Source organism: Ascaphus truei, chromosome 4 (genome assembly GCF_040206685.1).
Source record: "Ascaphus truei isolate aAscTru1 chromosome 4, aAscTru1.hap1, whole genome shotgun sequence".
Taxonomy (NCBI): Eukaryota; Metazoa; Chordata; class Amphibia; order Anura; family Ascaphidae; genus Ascaphus; species Ascaphus truei.
The window spans coordinates 327,308,837-327,327,757 of NC_134486.1; the positions used below are offsets into that span (position 1 = coordinate 327,308,837).

At 42.4% G+C, this 18,921-nt stretch overlaps 1 protein-coding gene across 25 annotated transcripts in view; it reads right to left on the bottom strand.

Moving 5' to 3' along the window:
• The window catches only part of RIMS1 (regulating synaptic membrane exocytosis 1), a 489,535-nt gene that overhangs the window by 298,529 nt on the left and 172,085 nt on the right, over nt 1–18,921 (bottom strand). For all 25 annotated transcript variants that reach the window (XM_075598054.1, XM_075598045.1, XM_075598044.1 and 22 more), the window contains one exon: nt 8,080–8,423. In XM_075598054.1, the coding sequence (XP_075454169.1) occupies nt 8,080–8,423 (344 nt within the window). The remainder of the gene's footprint in view (nt 1–8,079; nt 8,424–18,921) is intronic.

Consider the following 18,921-nt stretch of genomic DNA (forward strand, 5'->3'; position numbering starts at 1 on the left):
TCAGCATTTTTCGATTGTATTTGATTTATACCTAATTTGTATATAATATATGATATTTTTTTTACATCTATTTTGAGATATATTCACAATAGGCAGTACTAATCCATGTCACATTTCAGAGAAGTTTTATGAAGGAGTAATCTTGTGGTTAATGTACATACTCACGTACAAGGTAGAAGACCATATTTTAAGCTGCAATGCTGGCTTCTTGTGACTTTAGGACAGGGCACATTGCTTTTCTCTTCAGACAATAACATTGAAAATCCTATGCTAGCAATTCATTGCACAGTATGTATCGTTCTACTCTGTTGCTGAAATACATGTGCAAAGAAGAACTGAAAGTTGTTTTGGCATCTTCCCAGATCTACATACCACAGGTAAAAGATAAACAGTAAATAATTTGTAATAATCAGTTATTGAAAATCTGAGCAGCGTGTGAACACTGCCAGTATTCTCTATGCTTTTACTTTAGTAAACAGAAGTATCATCCTTCTCACAGCCAATTAAGCAGCTTTTGAATTGAACAGATACAGCTGAAATGTTTCAGGACAGTAAGTCCTTAGGGATTGATCTCTTCAAACAATTTAACAAATGTAAACGGTTGCTGGAAGTGAGTGTACAAAATGAGATGTTCTTGGCATTTGCGAGGCCATAGCAAATTAAAGGAAAACCTTGGTGTTGTTGTGAGGACAACTATGCTACTGAAAGTGGGAGCTACAGTAAGAACTTCACAGATTTAAGGCCCAAAAATGAGAGCAGCATTGTCAAAATACTTAGGCTAAGATTTACTAAGCAGTACTATTCCATATGACTCTACTAGTGCCAGAATGCGCTTAATGGTGTTGTGTGGCACGGATGTCTTACAGCATAGCAATAACTTCAATGAGACGTAATTAGTAATTAATAAGCCAGGTGGCTTGTCCAAAAATACTGGACACAATGGTGAAAAATGCGGCGCGCTCGAAAAGTCGGTGGGGAGGTATGTTATTTGTACACTCAGATCATTACGTCATTTTTTTCTAAATTTAACTCCACGTATGCACCAATTTGCGCCATTTCATATTCTATTTCGTAAAAAATTCTGGGGAGTGGTTTGGGGACTGAGCACCCTCTTAGCATTTTTTACGAAATAGAATATGTAATAGTGCAAATAGGTGCATACGTGGAGTGAAATTTAGAAAAAAAATTACATAACGGTCAGATCATTTACAGTATAAATAACATAACTGCAGTCATACATGGTGAGCTATACTGATCTTAATGTTTCTCTGCCACTACTTCCAAGATTGTTGCAAACGCCCTCATCCACCCTCTCACCCCTCCTCCCTCCTCCTCACTGCCCTCATCCTCAATCTCTCACCTTACTCATCCTCATCTCACCCCCCTCATCCTCCTCACACCACTACCCCCTCTTCCTCCTTCTTCTACCTCACCACCACCACCCTCTTCTTCCTCACCGCGACCACACCAACCTCATCCTCCTCACTACCACCACCCTCCTCCTCCTCTTTCCTCACCTGGCAGACAGCGACACAGTGGAGCTCTTCTCTCCCACATGTAAAGCTGTAAGGAAACTACATTACCCAGTATGCATATAGGGGAGCTGAGCACACTCCTTAGGCTGAGTCCATGTGACTGCAGCCGTGCGGAGGCCCGCTGAGGGAAAGCGGGTGCTTTCCCTGGCCTTAGTCCGGCGCGCCGTCCGGGGGCATGTCGGGGGGCGGGCCAGTGACGTCACGGAGCTCCCGTGAACGCTCAAACTAAAAATTGTATAAGACCTACGCCTCCGCACGCCTGCGGAAGCGTGCACGAGCTCCTGCTAAAGCCAGTACTCACTGCGGCTGCAGGGGCTCACTGACAAGCGACTCAGCCTTAGGCTGCAGCCCTGCTGGTGCTGACCACGCTCATGCTTGAGCGGTGATGTCACCAGCTCTCCAAGCATGAGCGCCAGGTGTCCTGTCTATTTCGCAAGCGCGCATAGGGGGGCGTTGCGGGCAAGTTGAGCACGCTTGAAAGACAACTTTTTTGTTAACTGAAGTGCCAAGCTTAGGTAATCGTGCGTGCCCACGCACGAGGGCGCACGCAGGCGGGGACGGAACAATTTGAATTGCCGAAACTAAACTCGGCAAGCGCCGCGCTCGCTCAGCACACTCAGCGCTAGCGTGGTCGCAGCCTTAATGACGTGGAGCCCTCCCATTGGTCAGTCTTCTCCTTGGCTTGGGGGTTGGGGGAAGATGATGCTGGCCGTTGCCCTGGATACAAGACGCTGCTGCCTGCAGGTGACTCACGCTGTTGCTTCTGAATCAGAGGTAGGAGAGGAGATCCTGCCCCTGGCCACTCTTGGCACTCATGCTGCCCGTTCAGAGAGGGAGAATACCGGATACATACATGTCCGGTATTACCTCTCATTTTTTACCGGCCAGAGGGGCAAATTACCGGTCTGTCCGGTTCAAAACCAGACACCTGGAAACCCTAGACGTATGGTGTCATTCGGGCAGTAGAAGGTGTTTGAATAAATATGGGCCCGAGTATCTCTCTATACACGTTATAATGTCAGTGCATGGAAATAATACTTAAATCAGTTTCACCACATACCTGTAGATCTGCTCAGGGCTGCCTTTGTGATTTTGCATCAACCCTATCCATCCTTGTAAACCTGTAGAGCAGTAGTAATCAATAGTACTGGTCAGAAGCATAACTAGGGGGAGGAGGGGCAAGCAGGGCAGCGACCCTGGGCGCAGCATCTTAGGGAAAGCAGGTCAGGTGAGTGAGAGAGAAGGGTGAGTCTCAGCCCAGAAGACGGGCGCACTGCTCTCCATTTCCTCCACCTGGTCATCCCTTTGTCTGCTCTCCTGGCTCTCTCTCTCCTCCTCTCTTTGCTGTCTCCACTGCCATTAAAATCCCCTCCCCCAGTGTTTCCTAGGTGAGTGAGAAGCCTCTCAGTCTATCACATATGTACAGTATGTAGATCTTTATTTATATAGCACAGACAGTGTACTCAGTGCTTTACAAAGACAGTACAGGGAATTATAATAATACAATAAGCGCAGCAAAGTCAGATATTGGGAAAGGAAATCCCTGCCCCAGAGATCTTACAATCTAAGTGGTATGATGGGAGACTTACAGAGACAGCAGGAGAGGGAATAAGCGCAGTAGATGGCACTGCTTGTCCACAATGGTTGGTAGGAAGAAGTGTGGGGCAGTAGTCATGAGTGCAGACTATTAGGATGTTTATTTTGAGGTGTGAGTTTTAAGGTTGGTCGGTATTAAATTAGATGGGTTAACACCAATAGCAGGTAAAGAGGTGACAGGCGTAGGCGAGAGCAGGTGCGCCCAGGTGTGGCTGGGTCCAGGATTAGGAGAGATATCCCCAAGAGCAAGGAGGAGTAGAGAGAGAGAGAGAGAGAAGATGAGAAGAGGATTTGTGGGGGTGCTTTTTATTGAGGGGTGTAGAAGTTGTTGGGAAAGGTGTACATAGTGGTACAGTATATAGGCGGTATATAGGAGGTGTTTGGTCTGAAGAAAGGACAGTTGGTCCTGAAACGTCACTGTGCTCACTGGCTCTGATGTATTGAACACAAATAGAAGTTGTTTGGGCTCTATCCTAGTCTTTTGTGTGCTTCTTGTAACCTACCTTTTATACCAATTCTTGGATCCAGCATTGAGACGCCGGGATTAGCAGAAGGTGAGCACCACAAGGTAATACTCTTTCAGTTTTATTATCAGCAGTTTTGTGCCGCTTATACCCACCTTTTTCACTAGTATATAGGCACAAGCGGCAAGGAGAGGTGAAGAAATGTGGATAGGAGAAGATTGGGGAAGTTGGAGAGAACAGAAAAGTTTACAAAAGAGTGAGGAAACAGCAATAGGGAGAGCACAATGAGAGAGCAATAGGGAGAGAGGTAGGAGGAGAGAGGTATTGGAAGATAAGAAGAGAAGAAGTTGAAAGAACAATGTATAAGTGAGGCCTGGGAGGTCAGTATAGAACTTAAGGTTATAGAGCAGCTTAGAAAGTTAGTCTTTAGATGTGAAAAAATGCTCAGAGCATTTGGAAAATCAAGTTCTCACAGTTGAATGGTTGATGAATACAAGAATTGGTCTCTGCACTTCTTCACCTCCAATTCAACTCCAATTTGAATTCCGCAGGCACTTCATATGAGACACTTAAGATGTTACACAGCCAATATGCAGTCTCATTGGCTGTACCTGGGTGCATGACAGTTGGTTCAGCCTATCACAGAGGGATGTGCAAACATCCTTATGCATACATATGTAGCCAGGTCCCCTGTCAGTGCGCAGAACCCCCCCCCCCTCCGGTTACTCACCGAGCCGCTCGGGGTGAAGTGCGGGGGCGTGCGCTAGCATAGCGCGCCTCTCCTATGGATGCGGCCGGTTGCTGGGGACGCGCGCGGCCCGTTGCTAGGGCCGCGGTCGCGTTGCTGAGGTCCCGGCGGCTCGCGGTGCAGGGCGCCGCCATTGCAAGGTGCGTTGCGCATGCGCAGGGGCTAGGAGCGCCGGGAGGCCCACAGACAGGTCGCGCATGCGCAGTGAAGCGCGGCAACCCGGACCAATAGAAAGAGGGCTCTTGGAAGGGACTACATATCCCATGAGCCTAGGAGCGCCCACATGACCCCAGGGAGCCAATAGGGCGACAGCATCTCCCTGCAGGGGAGATTAGATACATTTCGCGGACTTACAGCACGCTTGTTAGTTGGTGACCGGAGCAGCTAAGGGAAGGAGGTAGGGTGCAGGAGTCAGTGACTCCCTGCACTAGGCCAGCATCCCCCTAGGTCCCAGATAGCCCTGAGTCACCAGTAGCTGAGTGCTATAGGCACAGGCCCTAGGTTAGGGACCCTGCCCATTAGCCGTTTGCTAGTTAGGGACACAACGGACGCTGCGTTTCCTGCTGAGAGACTTGGGCTCAAGTCTCCGCCATTAAAGAGAGCTGGACTATCTACAGGGTGGGATCGCCCCTGACGGATCACCACACGGGTGGATCCTGGATGTCGTGTAGGAGCTCGTCTGATCCTTTGAGAAGATCCTTTAAAGCCAGGTGCCGACGCACCAGGCAGGTATCGTTATAAGTGCACCAACAGAGTACTCACACGGAACTAGTGGCTGCGCCGTCACACACACATCAATATCATTTAAAGGGACAAATTGTGTGGGGTCACTGGACACGGGGTGGGATCACCCGGTGGGAGGAGGTTGCGTCCTGCGAGACGCCGTAGTAGTGTCTCCTCTAGGGAGGGACACCTGGTTATTATATGCAATAGTAAAGTCATTGGTTGGTTTACATGCTGTGTGTGTGTGTAGTGATATATATATATATTATCCTGCGAGGAACCACTCCCCCTCTGGTGGGAGCCATCGCAGGTGGAGGCGCTGTGCCGAGTACGCGGTTACTCATAGTATTATACATGCCCCAGGTTCCCCGTGGCGGAAGCTCAGCCCTCCTGTGAGCCTAACAGGTAAAGCACCACACCTGGTAACACTACGTTCCCCGCATACACACATTATATGCGATTGTATGGGGGAATACCCGTTACATATATATTATTGATAGATGATTGCTATTTAAATTTTGATGCTCATCTTGGCTACAGTAAGCAACAAAGAAAAATACTCCTCTGTTGCCATGTGAATTCTGCAATTGGAGTCTGCCCACTACAGTACAGTACATGTCGTATGATGCAAGATGAGATTTACATGGTGGATGGATTACAGTAGGTATTATATTCTGTTGGAGAGCATGTTCCGTTTTAGGAGTTTTCCTTACTTGAATGGGTCAAATAGGTGGCTGATGAAGAGTACCACTTTTATATAATATATAAGGTCCATAGACCCAGTTTTATTTATAATTTCTACAATTGCTCACAGAAATATTAGCTATTGATTGTGTAATTTGGTGCCTACAGTCTAATAATAATTTTAAAAAAATATTCTGATTTGGTCTGTTACAAAATGCAGCATCAGAAAAAAGTATAAATGGAAAATACCTTTTATCGTACAGTACATAAGTATAAAGAGCTGGGGCAACTGTCTCGAGGCCCAGTGGCTGCGGGACCCATCTGATCAGAGCTGAAATTTGCTCTCGCCAGCTGCGGCCCAACTTTCACCCCAAGACCCTCCCCAGCGTGCATGCCCGGATGTCAGCCCAACTTGAGCATCCGACCGTGGAGTCAGCGTGTCACTGGAAGCCTCCCCTCATGGTAAATTGTGTGTGTAGGGCAGTGGTATTCAGTGGTATTCAGTGTGAAGAGAGGAGGGAGGTGGTTTGGAGTATGGGGGGAGGTATTTAGTGAGGAATGGAGGGGGATATTGAGTGTCAGAAGGGGAGGGGGGAATTGAGTGTGAGGGGAAGTGGAATTGAGTGAGAGGATTGGGCCATTGAGTGAGACGGGAGTGTGAGAGGGGGCAGTGAGTGAGCAAGAGAGAGAGGGGGAGTGAGTGAGCAAGAGACGAAGCGGAATGAGTGAGCAAGAGAGGAAAGGGGAGAAGTGAGAGTGTAAGAGGGAGGGGTGTAAGAGGTAAAGGGAAAGGTGGGAGTGTAAGAGAGGGAGGGGGGAGGTGAGGTGTAAGAGTGATGGGGGAGTTTTTCCTTAACCTTTATCTCAATATACATTCAACATTTAATCTCTCTTAACTGCTGTCACCTTTCTAAGTATCCTTTACCCATTATATGACCCTGATCTGCTATCCACTGCAACCTACTACTTCTCTCTGCTTTTTAACATGATAAAAATGAATCTAATGACCAGTACAGTTTAACCCAAGCAAATATTTATCTCCAATATAAAGAGGTATCAAATTCTATTGGAATACTATGTGTGTGTGTTTGTGTAGATAGATATCACCAAGAAATTCAGCGCTCGTGCAGCAGATGTAAAGTTTGCTGGAAGCACTAATCCCCTTGCAGCATGTATGTGGAGCGCCTCCCCAACTTACTCCTAAAGCAAGGTGACCCCCGGAACGGGGGACACATTGTAATGACAAGAAAAAGAATGCACACAATGCGCACCAGGGATTAAAATAGGATAGAATATATTTATTAAAACAAAAGATAACTGAGGGGATCCAACCCCACCTCAGTGCACTAATCCCCTTGCAGCATGTATGTGGAGCGTCTCCCCAACTTACTCCTAAAGCAAGGTGACCCCCGGAACGGGGGACACATTGTAATGACAAGAAAAAGAATGCACACAATGCGCACCAGGGATTAAAATAGGATAGAATATATTTATTAAAACAAAAGATAACTGAGGGGATCCAACCCCACCTCAGTGCACATGCACACTAGATCCGGGTAAATATAACAAAAATACCCACACACAGAATAGGATGTATCTACTTAAGACTAGATCTAAACACAACATTCCTGCAAGCGCCGTCTCAGCCTAACAGCATACTCGCAGTGACCTGTCGTGACCTCTACGCGTTTCGCACTACGTGCTTCGTCAGGACATCCTGACGAAGCACGTAGTGCGAAATGCGTAGAGGTCACGACAGGTCACTCTGCGCGTATACTGTTAGGCTGAGACGGCGCTTGCAGGAAGTTCGTGCGGTGGTAACAGCTCTGCGGTGGCGTGGTCCGGACCCTCGTACGCCTACCAGCGGGACCCGCTCTGCACTTCAGTGTAAGTTCCCGTCTCCCCCTTTCAGACTCAGGCAGTTGTTCAGCTTTATTTTTAGCATATATCTGGGTCCATGTATCCGTTATTTTGAACAATCATGTCTTTTTATTTATTTATTTTTTGTAATGTTGTGTTTAGATCTAGTCTAAGTAGATACATCCTATTCTGTGTGTGGGTATTTTTGTTATATTTACCCGGATCTAGTGTGCATGTGCACTGAGGTGGGGTTGGATCCCCTCAGTTATCTTTTGTTTTAATAAATATATTCTATCCTATTTTAATCCAAGGTTTTAACTGGATCTATATCACAGTAAGATAGCAATTTTAAAATGTTTACAACAACCATCAAAATGTAAAATCATGTTTTACAGTATACTGGAGAGCATATGAACACCTACATTTGAATAGGAAATGAGAACGATATACTCCTTATAATAATTATTACCTGTCTCGTGGTGGTTCACTTGTTGACCTTGATGAACTCTTCTGCTCCAGGCCCGTGGATGGTAAAGACGGTTCTGATGCTTTGCTCCTGCCAGATGGTAAACTAGAAGGGGAAATTTCTTGAGAACCTGCTGTTGCTGCAGTACTTAAAGGGGTTTGAGATCGCGATCTCTCTTGAAGTCTTGCTTTCTTTTCTCTTGGTGCATCAGAACTGCCACCAGTAGCAGTATCGCTAAGTGTTCCATCCTGAGATGATGGCTGTGGGGCCCCACTTCCAAAAAACCAAGCCCCAGATTTTGTTAGAATTTCTTGTTGCTTTCGACATAAATTGCATACCCACATAACCTAATTAAACACAAGAAGAAGAAAGTGTAAGGGCAAAAGGAGCGTATGATTTAACATCACATGTATAAATAAAATAGCGAACTGTTTAGATCTATGCTGTTATTTTATCTGCAAGCCCTAGTACAGTATAACCAAGCAAACAGAAACTCTCCACAGGGTCTACACACACACACACACACACACACACACACACACACACACACACACGCACACACGCACACACAGAAGAAAGACGTACTTGGCACATTAAAAACTGCTTGGCCATAATCAAAAAAGAATATGAATTGGTGCGACAAAAGAAAAAAGTATTTAAAGGTACAGGACAAAATTCTGGACTAGTATTTCCTCAACATGGCACATCTGAAGAACAGACTTGTGATGTCCTAAAAGCACCACTATGCACACCTACTGTATATATGTTGGTTGAATAAAATGTACTACTAACTGGAAAAATTAACATAACAAAAACATCTTCCACATAGGAGAAAAGTGCTAAGGCTGTATAAGGATAAAATAAAAAATTAACAATTCTGTGAGATAAATGTAGCAGTGTGCAGGAATTATATTCTGACATGAACATACTGGAATATAGTCCAAACTAATCTAAAGAAGGTCTGAGAAAGAACTCATTTTAACACTCCACAGATGTTAAGCAGCAAAACAAATAACTCTGATGAAGGATTACAGAGATCTGATTCAGCTTCTGGATCTTTATGACAACCATCAAAAGAACAATAAGGGATAAACTTTTTTCTGATCTATCATTATAGCGTAATGCTTTTTTAAAGTCCTATTTTGCAAGTATTCAGTGCATCACTAGATCAAATCAAAAAGCCCAGATTAAGCTTTAAGCATATTTAAATGCAGTAGACAATAGATAATTTTGTTTCTGCACATGGAGCTATTACATTAAAACAGCAAAGCAGAACATCATGGGGAAAAAGCTTGTTGTTTAGGCAAGTCTTGTAATTATATGCCCAGTAATCTGTCATTTGAAATAACATAATGCATTTAAAAAGAGTCGATTCAGATTTCAATATATATTCTATCTGCAAACATCACGCTATGTTACATGCAGAAGTCCTAAAAATCCCATGGAGCCAAATCGCAGCCCCTCCCCCCGTTCCCCAGGTATTTGTATTCTCCACAGCAGCCCTCCTCCTACAGAAAATGCGTTGTCATGGCAACCAGACATCCAACCGTGTCGTAACATCACATGGAAACACGTTGACATGACAATGCGACGTCACATGAGAATGAGACGTCAAGATGCCTCCACGCCGCAGGAAAAGGGTCGCTCATCAAGGAATCACCAGGTAACGATCCCTGACTACTCCCTGACTACTTCCCACTGGAGGGGCCCCGCTGCCAGCGTGCCAACTTGGGCCCCGCAAATTCTAAGACCAGCCCGGCATGATATGTTTTGGTCGAACTGTATGTTTAAACTGTTATGGAAATACATGCTGTGGCTATTTTACATCCAAACTGGTAGTAGTGTGTTATTGGGAGTTAGGTTCAATGGCCTAAGGAAGCAGAGAAATGGAGGAATCTGAAAGTCATGGGGCCCTGGGAAGGGTGACCAGATGTCCCGGCACTTCCTGCAGCTGTCGTGGAGAATAGGAGCATTTTTGTCTCTACTCCCTTCTTTTGTGCACATTATACTCACAATTACAGATTCAGATGTTTAAAACTTTTATCATTTTAGAATAGGCAAAAGGTTGTGTCTCAGGTAGACAAACTGCTGAACTACAATGCAATAAAAAAAAACAGGAAATATCATACAGATGTAGTCAGATTTACTGACCACGCAGATGAGGGTCCTATAGCTGAAATTGATGGGTTAAAACTCATGAGAACTCCTGCTTCAATCTGTATAGAAAAAAATGATTTAAAGGACACTATCTGTAAGAGCTGCTCAGGGAGACATACAGAGAGACTGCTTCTCTCTGGGACTCATCTGCACAGCTTTTACAGATGTGTGGCTGTCTTGGTAGGATTAACACTGAGGTGGTCCCATTAAGAAGGAGGGACCCCCGCTGAGTTAATCCTCCTGGGCTGATTACTGCTTTCCTGGCTGTGAACCAGCACTGGCCCCACTATGCTCCGGCCCTCGCAAACTTTATTGGTAACAGAGGCAGTAAGTCTTGATACATCTGTATATACTTAAGATACAAATCTAATCGAAAAGATGAGCAAGTGTGGTTTTAATTTCCACATCAATGCCAATAGGTAAAAGGCAAATTGAAATCAGGAATGATTTTTGCATTTGATGAAAGCAATTGTCTATCCCTGAATAATCAGACAAGAATAAATGTCACTCTTTAACATCTCAATTATTGAAGAATGATTTCAGATAGAGGCAATTGATCCAAAGGTAAACAGGATTGACAGGATTAGCAGCACAATATATATATATATATATATATATATATATAGATATATATATATATATATATATACAGTGGTTGACAAATCACCAAAAAATCTACTCGCCACACAAAAAAATCTACTCGCCACCTAGTACCAAACGTGTGCTGCTTGGGCCAATATTTACTCGCCCGGGGGTTAAATCCACTCGCCCGGGGCGAGCAAATGTATAGGTTTGTCGAACACTGTATATATATATATATATATATATATATATATATATATATATATATATATATATATATTTATATATATATATATATATATATATATATATATATATATATATATATATATACATATATATATATATAGTATATATACACAGTCTCCAAATAAGTACTTTCTTCTCAGATACATATTGTAAGAACCAGGAATATTTTAATTCTAGTAACAATTGGTGCATTTAAACTAGAAGTAAATGACAGTCCATAAACCAATCACAATATAATAGTATTATGGTCAGAACCTCTTACTATGGGAAGTAATGTTGATCATACTCAAGGGAGAGGGATTAAGGTGTGTTCAGACTAAGGGGCTTATTTAAAAACTGAAGAGGAGATTTACTGCACATGGTTATCCCAACAAAGTGAAAAGATTTACGGAAAGTAGCACAGCTTCTATGTACTGTAGAGATGGGCGAATCAGCCCAAATCTGCTTCCCGGATTTTCTCGCATATTCACCCCAAAATCCGCAAACGGAGTTGGTCAATTTTAATCCGCATGGATTAATCCAAAACCAGGATTGGATAAAATCCATTGATGGATTTGTGGAACCCAATCCGCGGAATTAGCCATTTTAAAAATCCACCAACGGATTTCTGAATCCACAGAGTGGATCCGTCCACGGATTGCGGAATTCGCTGATTGTATTGACAATAATAACAAAAAATCTGCAAAACGCAAATCGCCCTTTTTCAGATTGATCCGTAAAAATCTGTGGACCAAAGGAACCGGCCGATATGCTGCGGATTCAAATCTGCCCCCAAAATGGGCCCATCTCTACTTCAATGGCTTTGTTAATAGGCCCCAAGAGTCTTATTTTCTAGGACTCTGGGGACTTTTTGTGATACTTAAGTCTGTATTTATTTATTCATATATTCAGAGCCTGGCCCTTCAGTTGTAACTTGTTTTTAAGGGAATAAAAAAAAAGTTGGGGTTTTTTTTTTTTTTTGCACCAGTTTGCATTTAATTGGCATACCTCATAATGAAGCTGATTTATACAATAAAAAAATATGTGTGTGCTATCTTGTCTGTCAATGATCACAAAAATAGACATGTTTAACATAATTAGCACTCTGCATGTTAAATATAAAGTAGATTTCTGCAACTCTAACTGTAGGAAGTATAGAAGCTCAAGCATTAAACTACATGATTGGATTAGAAAAAAAAACTATGTAATAAAACAGGTGATTACAGTTTATAAGTGTTTAATAATGTGCACATATTTTTAATAAAAAGAGGACTAAAGCCCATTTGCCAACGGAATACAGATCCTACAGGTTAATCCATGTCATTTTATTTATATTGTCTCAATGGAAGACAAAAGCTACAGAAAGTATGTTCTGGTGAGTAAAAGAGTGAAAAATAAAAACAAAAAACAAAGCCCTCCATCGTACAGCAAAGAAACAAAAACAAAGCCCATATGAGCACCTTCATGTCTCAGACAGGTCCACACACCTGCCTTTCACCATAACCACTCGTCATACAATGCTTCTACTGTAGCCAGGGATTCTGGGTAATGACAAGCAAATGAGCACCAAGTGTGTCACTTGTTGTTACTTTTCCATTTTCACATAGATTCCATGATGTAAAAAAGGCTACAAACAAATCACAAAAAGACTACACTAATTGTCATGACATTGTTCCATGGTGAGTCCATGTTTTGGCCAAAAATAAGGTTTTGTGTGCAAAGTGATGTTCAGTAGACAATGTTTTTGAAAATAGTTTCCAGAAGGAGGTCCATTCATGGAAAACCTATGGTTCAGTGGAGGTCAACTTCCTTCAGTTTGCTCCCATTCTCTAGACCTATTCAGTTCAGGCTGAGGTCAATAAACACATGTAAAAGGTCACGAGAATCAGGGATAGACACACAGTCAGTCATCATGAACATACATTAATTAGCCATGGCTTACACAGTTTTATGTTGAAATATTCATGTAATTATACTGAAGCTACAGTATTAGATCCTGGGAAGGCACAATATGATCTACCGAAGATCACAATAAGTACAAATGACCCAAGAGTGAACTGGGCCCTGCAACTTGTATATATTTAATAACCAAACAATGACCACATGCTTCCTCTTCTAGTTTAAGATGAGAATGAAAGGGGCAATTACGCATCTGTTCCATAAAACACATTTTTGCACTGTGATTAAATATGTACTGACCCTGAGAAAAAGTTTCCTGTACCATTAGAAATGGTAACATCAACTTCATGCTAGTGGTTTACAAGGAATCAGTCATATTAACAATCATGAGAATAAACAAACTGTAGGGTTGCCACTAAGCTTTATTTAAAACCAGATGCCACTACGCCTGGGCAAGAAGGATATGTATGTACGTAGCAGTTCCACAAACTTCTAATACATTTATAATGCCGCTTTACAGGGTTACCATACATTTGTGAAATGTTCAACAGGTTTTAAAAGGCTGAAATCCACTGATCTGAACAACAGATTCCTCTATTTAACTATCAGTAAAAAATTATATTTTATATTAGAACCTAGTTAGTTGTTGAGCGTTTTCTTCAATGTGCAGAAATAAAGCTACTTTATAGCGGACAATATTTACACAATTTCACAATGTAGTCACAGTAAATTCTTCTTTGTTGCTTTGAAGTCAACGCAAAGTAATTAACGTATTATTCATAGAAAGGGTGGTGGATTCATGCAACAGCGTTCCAACAGAGGTGGCAGAAGCCTCTACACTAAAGGAATAAAAAAATGTTTGCGATAGACATAAGGCTATGCTAAATATAAAAGAAAGCCAAGGATCAAGTAGAGTCTGACATTTTACAGCAGATGAAAACTGGGCAGCTTAGGTGGGCTAAGTGGTTCTAGCCTACCATCAGAGTCTATGTTTCCAAGTCACAATTTTTTTGCCTCACACATACATTTCTGTGTATAGGATAGATTTGATGTGTTTGTACACTCTTGTCCTAGCAAACCTTTTTAGCCTACTATTTTTTTTAAATTCCAATTAGTGTGGTACTTTGAACACTTAGGCCTCTGATATAGTGGGCACGCACGCGACGGAGCTCATGGCGTCACGCGCGCCTTTTGGCCAAGCAATCTGTGGCCTGAGATCCATAGCGCCGGGGAGGAGTGGTGGAGGCGTGGCCATGACTTCACAAGGCTGGTTCGCCCTCATTGGCTGACCCCTCCCGTGACCTGGCCGTCGCACAAACAATAACAAAATCTTTTGTCTCCTGGAAAATCTGCTGCGTCATCGCGCTTCCTTGCACGCACTATGGCCGGCCCCATAGATCCCCTGCATTTTGTTAGAGCCACGCACGTCATCGCACACGCCTTTGCTTGCACCATGTCTGTGGCCTTAATTTTCTTTGTCGTACGAGGGCCTTAGAGTGTCGTGTGGGCTCCCACAGAGTAATGCTCTCTGCCAATAGTTGGGTACTGGCTGACTTGGTCGAAACTTAAGTCCCGCCCATATCTGTCTGGTGACAGTGATGTCACAGTAATATATATATATATACTGAGGAAGAAGGTGCTGGGAACCAGGTTCCTGTAGGTGATATAGTGGAGGAGCCTCTCTGTAAATAGAGTGCATATGATCAGTGTATAGAAGGGTCTATTATAGTGGGCGGATTTTCTTTTCTTGTTTTGTAATTAGGTCCTACCTAGATATAATCCAAGAGGAATGGTCACCTACTACTCGTGTCACATGGAGGAAGCCTATGCCTAGATGGTTAATCAAGATGCAGCCCCGAGAAATAGTAGGAGTAACCCAACTAGTGTGTCCATAGCGAACTCCAGCACTGCATCTGTCTGTTGGTTTCTTGTATACAGATGTGTGTAGTTTGCCATCTTTCAGCGTTACTGTTGTGTCTATAAAGTTTACTAGGTTTGCAGAGTAATCCATTTTGAGTTTAATTGATGGATGGAGTGAGTTCATGGACTCGTGGAATTGGTTTAGGTTTTCTTCACCCTCTGTCCATATTATAAACAGGTCATCCATGTATCTGTAGTATTTGTAGGGTTTGTGGGGGCATGTAGTTAGGAAGCTTTGTTCCAGATTTGCCATGGAAAGATTGGCATATTGCGGTGCCATCTTGGTACCCATTGCAGAACCCATTAGTTGTAGGTACATTTCCTTATTGAAGCTGAAGTAGTTGTGTGTGAGGATGTATTCTATCAGTTTGTAATTACATCAGCGCTGTATTTCTGATCCAGGGGAGATGTTGTAAAAACGTTTTATATATATATATATATATATATATATATATATGAAAATAAGAAAGAAAAAAGAAAAGTGTCCCACTAAAAGCACTCAAGCAACAATAATAATGAAAAAATGTTTATTAATGACATGGAAAACACTAAACAGATACAAATATAAAACAATCCTCAAAGGATCACAACAACTGTGGAAATATATAAATATCAGGGTAATCCTAAGATCCTAGGTAAATATATAAAAAACAGAATCTTACTACTCAGGTGAAAAAAGGGAAATAACCTCCTGAGACATATAAAGACCGGCCAGTCAAAATATTATTACAACAGCTGTATGCTGTGAACTATTAACTGCTACTATAATAATTGCCAAAAACAGTATCACCCAGGTCACCAAACAAATAAGTAAATAACATAAGATCACCATCAATGAAATAAGGAAGTCATTATATATACTTGCAGATAATCATGAGTGTAATGTCCTTGTTAGGAGTCCTAGGTTGTAGGAGAGGCAAAAAATATTGTATAATGGTTGCAGAAAGAGTTCACAGCCGATGAAAGGGTATATATATATATATATCAAATGGAAATATTTCTGTGTGCTCATTTGCATGTCTTAGACAGGTCTACAACTCTGCCATTCACCATTATCACCCAGCATACAGTGCTTCCACTGCAGCAAGGGATTCTGGGGGAAAATATATATATATATATATATATATAAATATATATATATATATATATATATATATATATATATATATATATATATATATATATATATATATATATATATATATATATATCCTGCAGTCCAGTGGTGGAGTAGTAATAGCTGGTGCTAAGGTCATAAAAATACACAGCATATAATACCTGAAAGGTAAAGAGACAAAGGCACTCAGCAGTTCAGTAATGAAAAAATGTATTTAAGTACACAAATACTTGCACAAAAAGTCCAACGTTTTGATCCTGGAGAGTGATCTTTATCAAAGGGGGTTTACTCAATGTAAACTGTTCAGGAGCCAGGCAAGGAGGGTTAAATGTAACTCATAGCTAATGTATGTACACTTTCTAAAGCATACATTATTGATCCACACTTATTTAAGTAAGATTATGGCCAATGATAATACTGAGAATTAATGATTTAACAGGGTAGTGCATTAAGCACACAAATACACTTTACCTGTACATACAACTCAATAGTAATAAACGGCTTCCTCAACCAAATGCCATCATCCTTACCACAAACTTAACTTTTTATTTTCTAGCAGGAACATTGAAAACAATAATGCTTGCAATTCAATCCATAGCCTACCATCCCTCTAGGAGCAGCAACAAGAAATACAAAAAAATGCACAGAACAGCGCACTGCCCAAGGAGACAGGTGGTAAAAATGAAAAATATTTATTGTCTAACCAACATTACAAAGAAGGAAGTGTGAACCCTCCTACGCGTTTCACACAACACGGTGCTTTATCAAGGACTATGGTACTGTATACTGTGTAGTAATGCTTTTCATTAATCAAATTTCGCGCCAAAACACGACGAAATGCACGACGTCACCATGGGCCCGTGCACACTCCCGTGAGTGCGCGCATCCCAACAGCATCACGATCTCAAGGCACTGCTCCCCGACTGCCCCCGACTACTCAACAGTAAACCTGTATCCTGTGTGTTCTCCTATGCCTTGCCCTAATAGATTCCCTTTGATAAAGTTGCATTTGTTGCGACGAAACGCGTCAGGGACGTAACCTACGACACTACGTCATCACGTTGTGTGCTCCTTTACTGCCGGGGAGCACATGTAGTGATTTCAGGGCTAACTCTGATACCAAATGACTTTGGAAGGTTTCAAGTGAACCGGAGGGACAGCGCTGTTTGAGTGACCTTTTCCAGCGAATCTTGGACTCCCTGCTGCAGTTTGGACATGCCTGGTGGTGATTATATATCACATACTGCTTAAAATTAACTTTTACTTTGTGAGTGTTTTTAATCCCTCCATCCACCCTTCCCCAATATTAAATGTCACAGTGTTACACTATGGGGCGTGCGCTCTCTGTTTTGTTTTTTCTATAGAATTTGCTGTGGAGCTGGATATTCCATGTGAGAGCTGCTGTGGACCCCTGGGATCTGTACATTTGTTCTGGTGCTATCTGTCAGGACTCATCATAGGGTTTGGACATTGGACTTTGATTTTGTTATCTTGTGTATCCTTGTGTTTGGTCTAGTATAATGCTGCTTGCTGTATATTATTATTAATTGGTATTATTTAATTTTTTAGGGTATTATATATTAACATTCATTGTCATTTATTAGTACATAATTGATCACCTTTTGGCGCTACTTTTTTATTTTCTTTTGTAAGCCGTTTGTCACTATATATATATATATATATATATATATATATATATATATATATATATATATATATATATATAGTGACAAACGGCTTACTCCGGGGCTCCGCCGTCTGTCCGGGACTGTTTGAAAACGGTCTTTTAGGGTAGGTTAAATGACGAGGCGTAACGTGCTGTTCCTTTAAACAGGCTATTGCCTGGTTTATTCAGTCCCAGGCACTGAGACTGCAACAGAATTCAAAATATTACATAAGCAAACAAAAACCCTGCTCGTCTGAGCACTAACTTAACTAAGGTTTTCCCTGACTGGGGTTGGACTGGCTTATCCAGTTCCAACAACAAAAATAAGGAACTTTGCAGTTTTAGACAAAAGGAACAGAATGATTTAACCTGTTTGGTGAGAGGCGTTTCCCCTCTCTGCTTCCAGCAGCCTTCCTGCCTCCAGGCTCTTGGGGAGAGGGGAGAGGAACCAGGAAATCAGCCTTAAATACCTGATCTCCAACCAGCAGGACAGGTGACAGAAATCAGGCAGCAGACAAACTCCGGTCTGGATCCCTCACCCCTCAGTTCCAGCACTTGCCAAACTGTGGGATGGAGTGCATGCATTCTGAGGCTGCACTTTCCAGCCTAAACAGGATAGAAACTGTTCAGTATCCTGGGAGCCCTATATATGGAATTTAGCACCATACCCTGGTTTCTGTCACATATTCTCCCCCCCAGCTCAGACCTCGAGGGATGAGCGACCATGGATATTAGGGAGTGCATCCTTGACAACCCGTCAGCATTGCCATGTTTGTGCCCTGACCTGTGTTCCACAGAAAATTTAAAGGGTTGTAGGCTTAGGAACCACCTGGTCACTCTACCATTCTTCTCTCTGTTTTGACACATCCAGGTGAGGGGTGCATGATCTGTGACCAACCGGAATTTTCTCCCCAACAGATAGTATTTGAGCGTCTCTACAGCCCACTTTATTGCGAGACACTCTTTCTCGACTATGGAGTAATTTTTCTCCTGGGGATTTAGTTTCCTACTTAAATAAAGGATGGGGTGCTCCTTACCTTGAGACTCCTGGGAGAGTACAGCCCCCAGTCCTACCTCAGATGCGTCGGTTTGGACTAAAAACTCTTTAGAGAAGTCAGGTGTGACCAACACTGGTTGGGCACAGAGAGCTTCTTTCAGGCTTCTAAAGGCCTGTTCGGTTTCGGGGGACCACTTTACCATTAGCGGCCCTCTTGCTTATGTGAGGTCGGTTAGTGGGGTTGCCTTAGTTGCAAAATTGGGAATAAACCTTCTATAG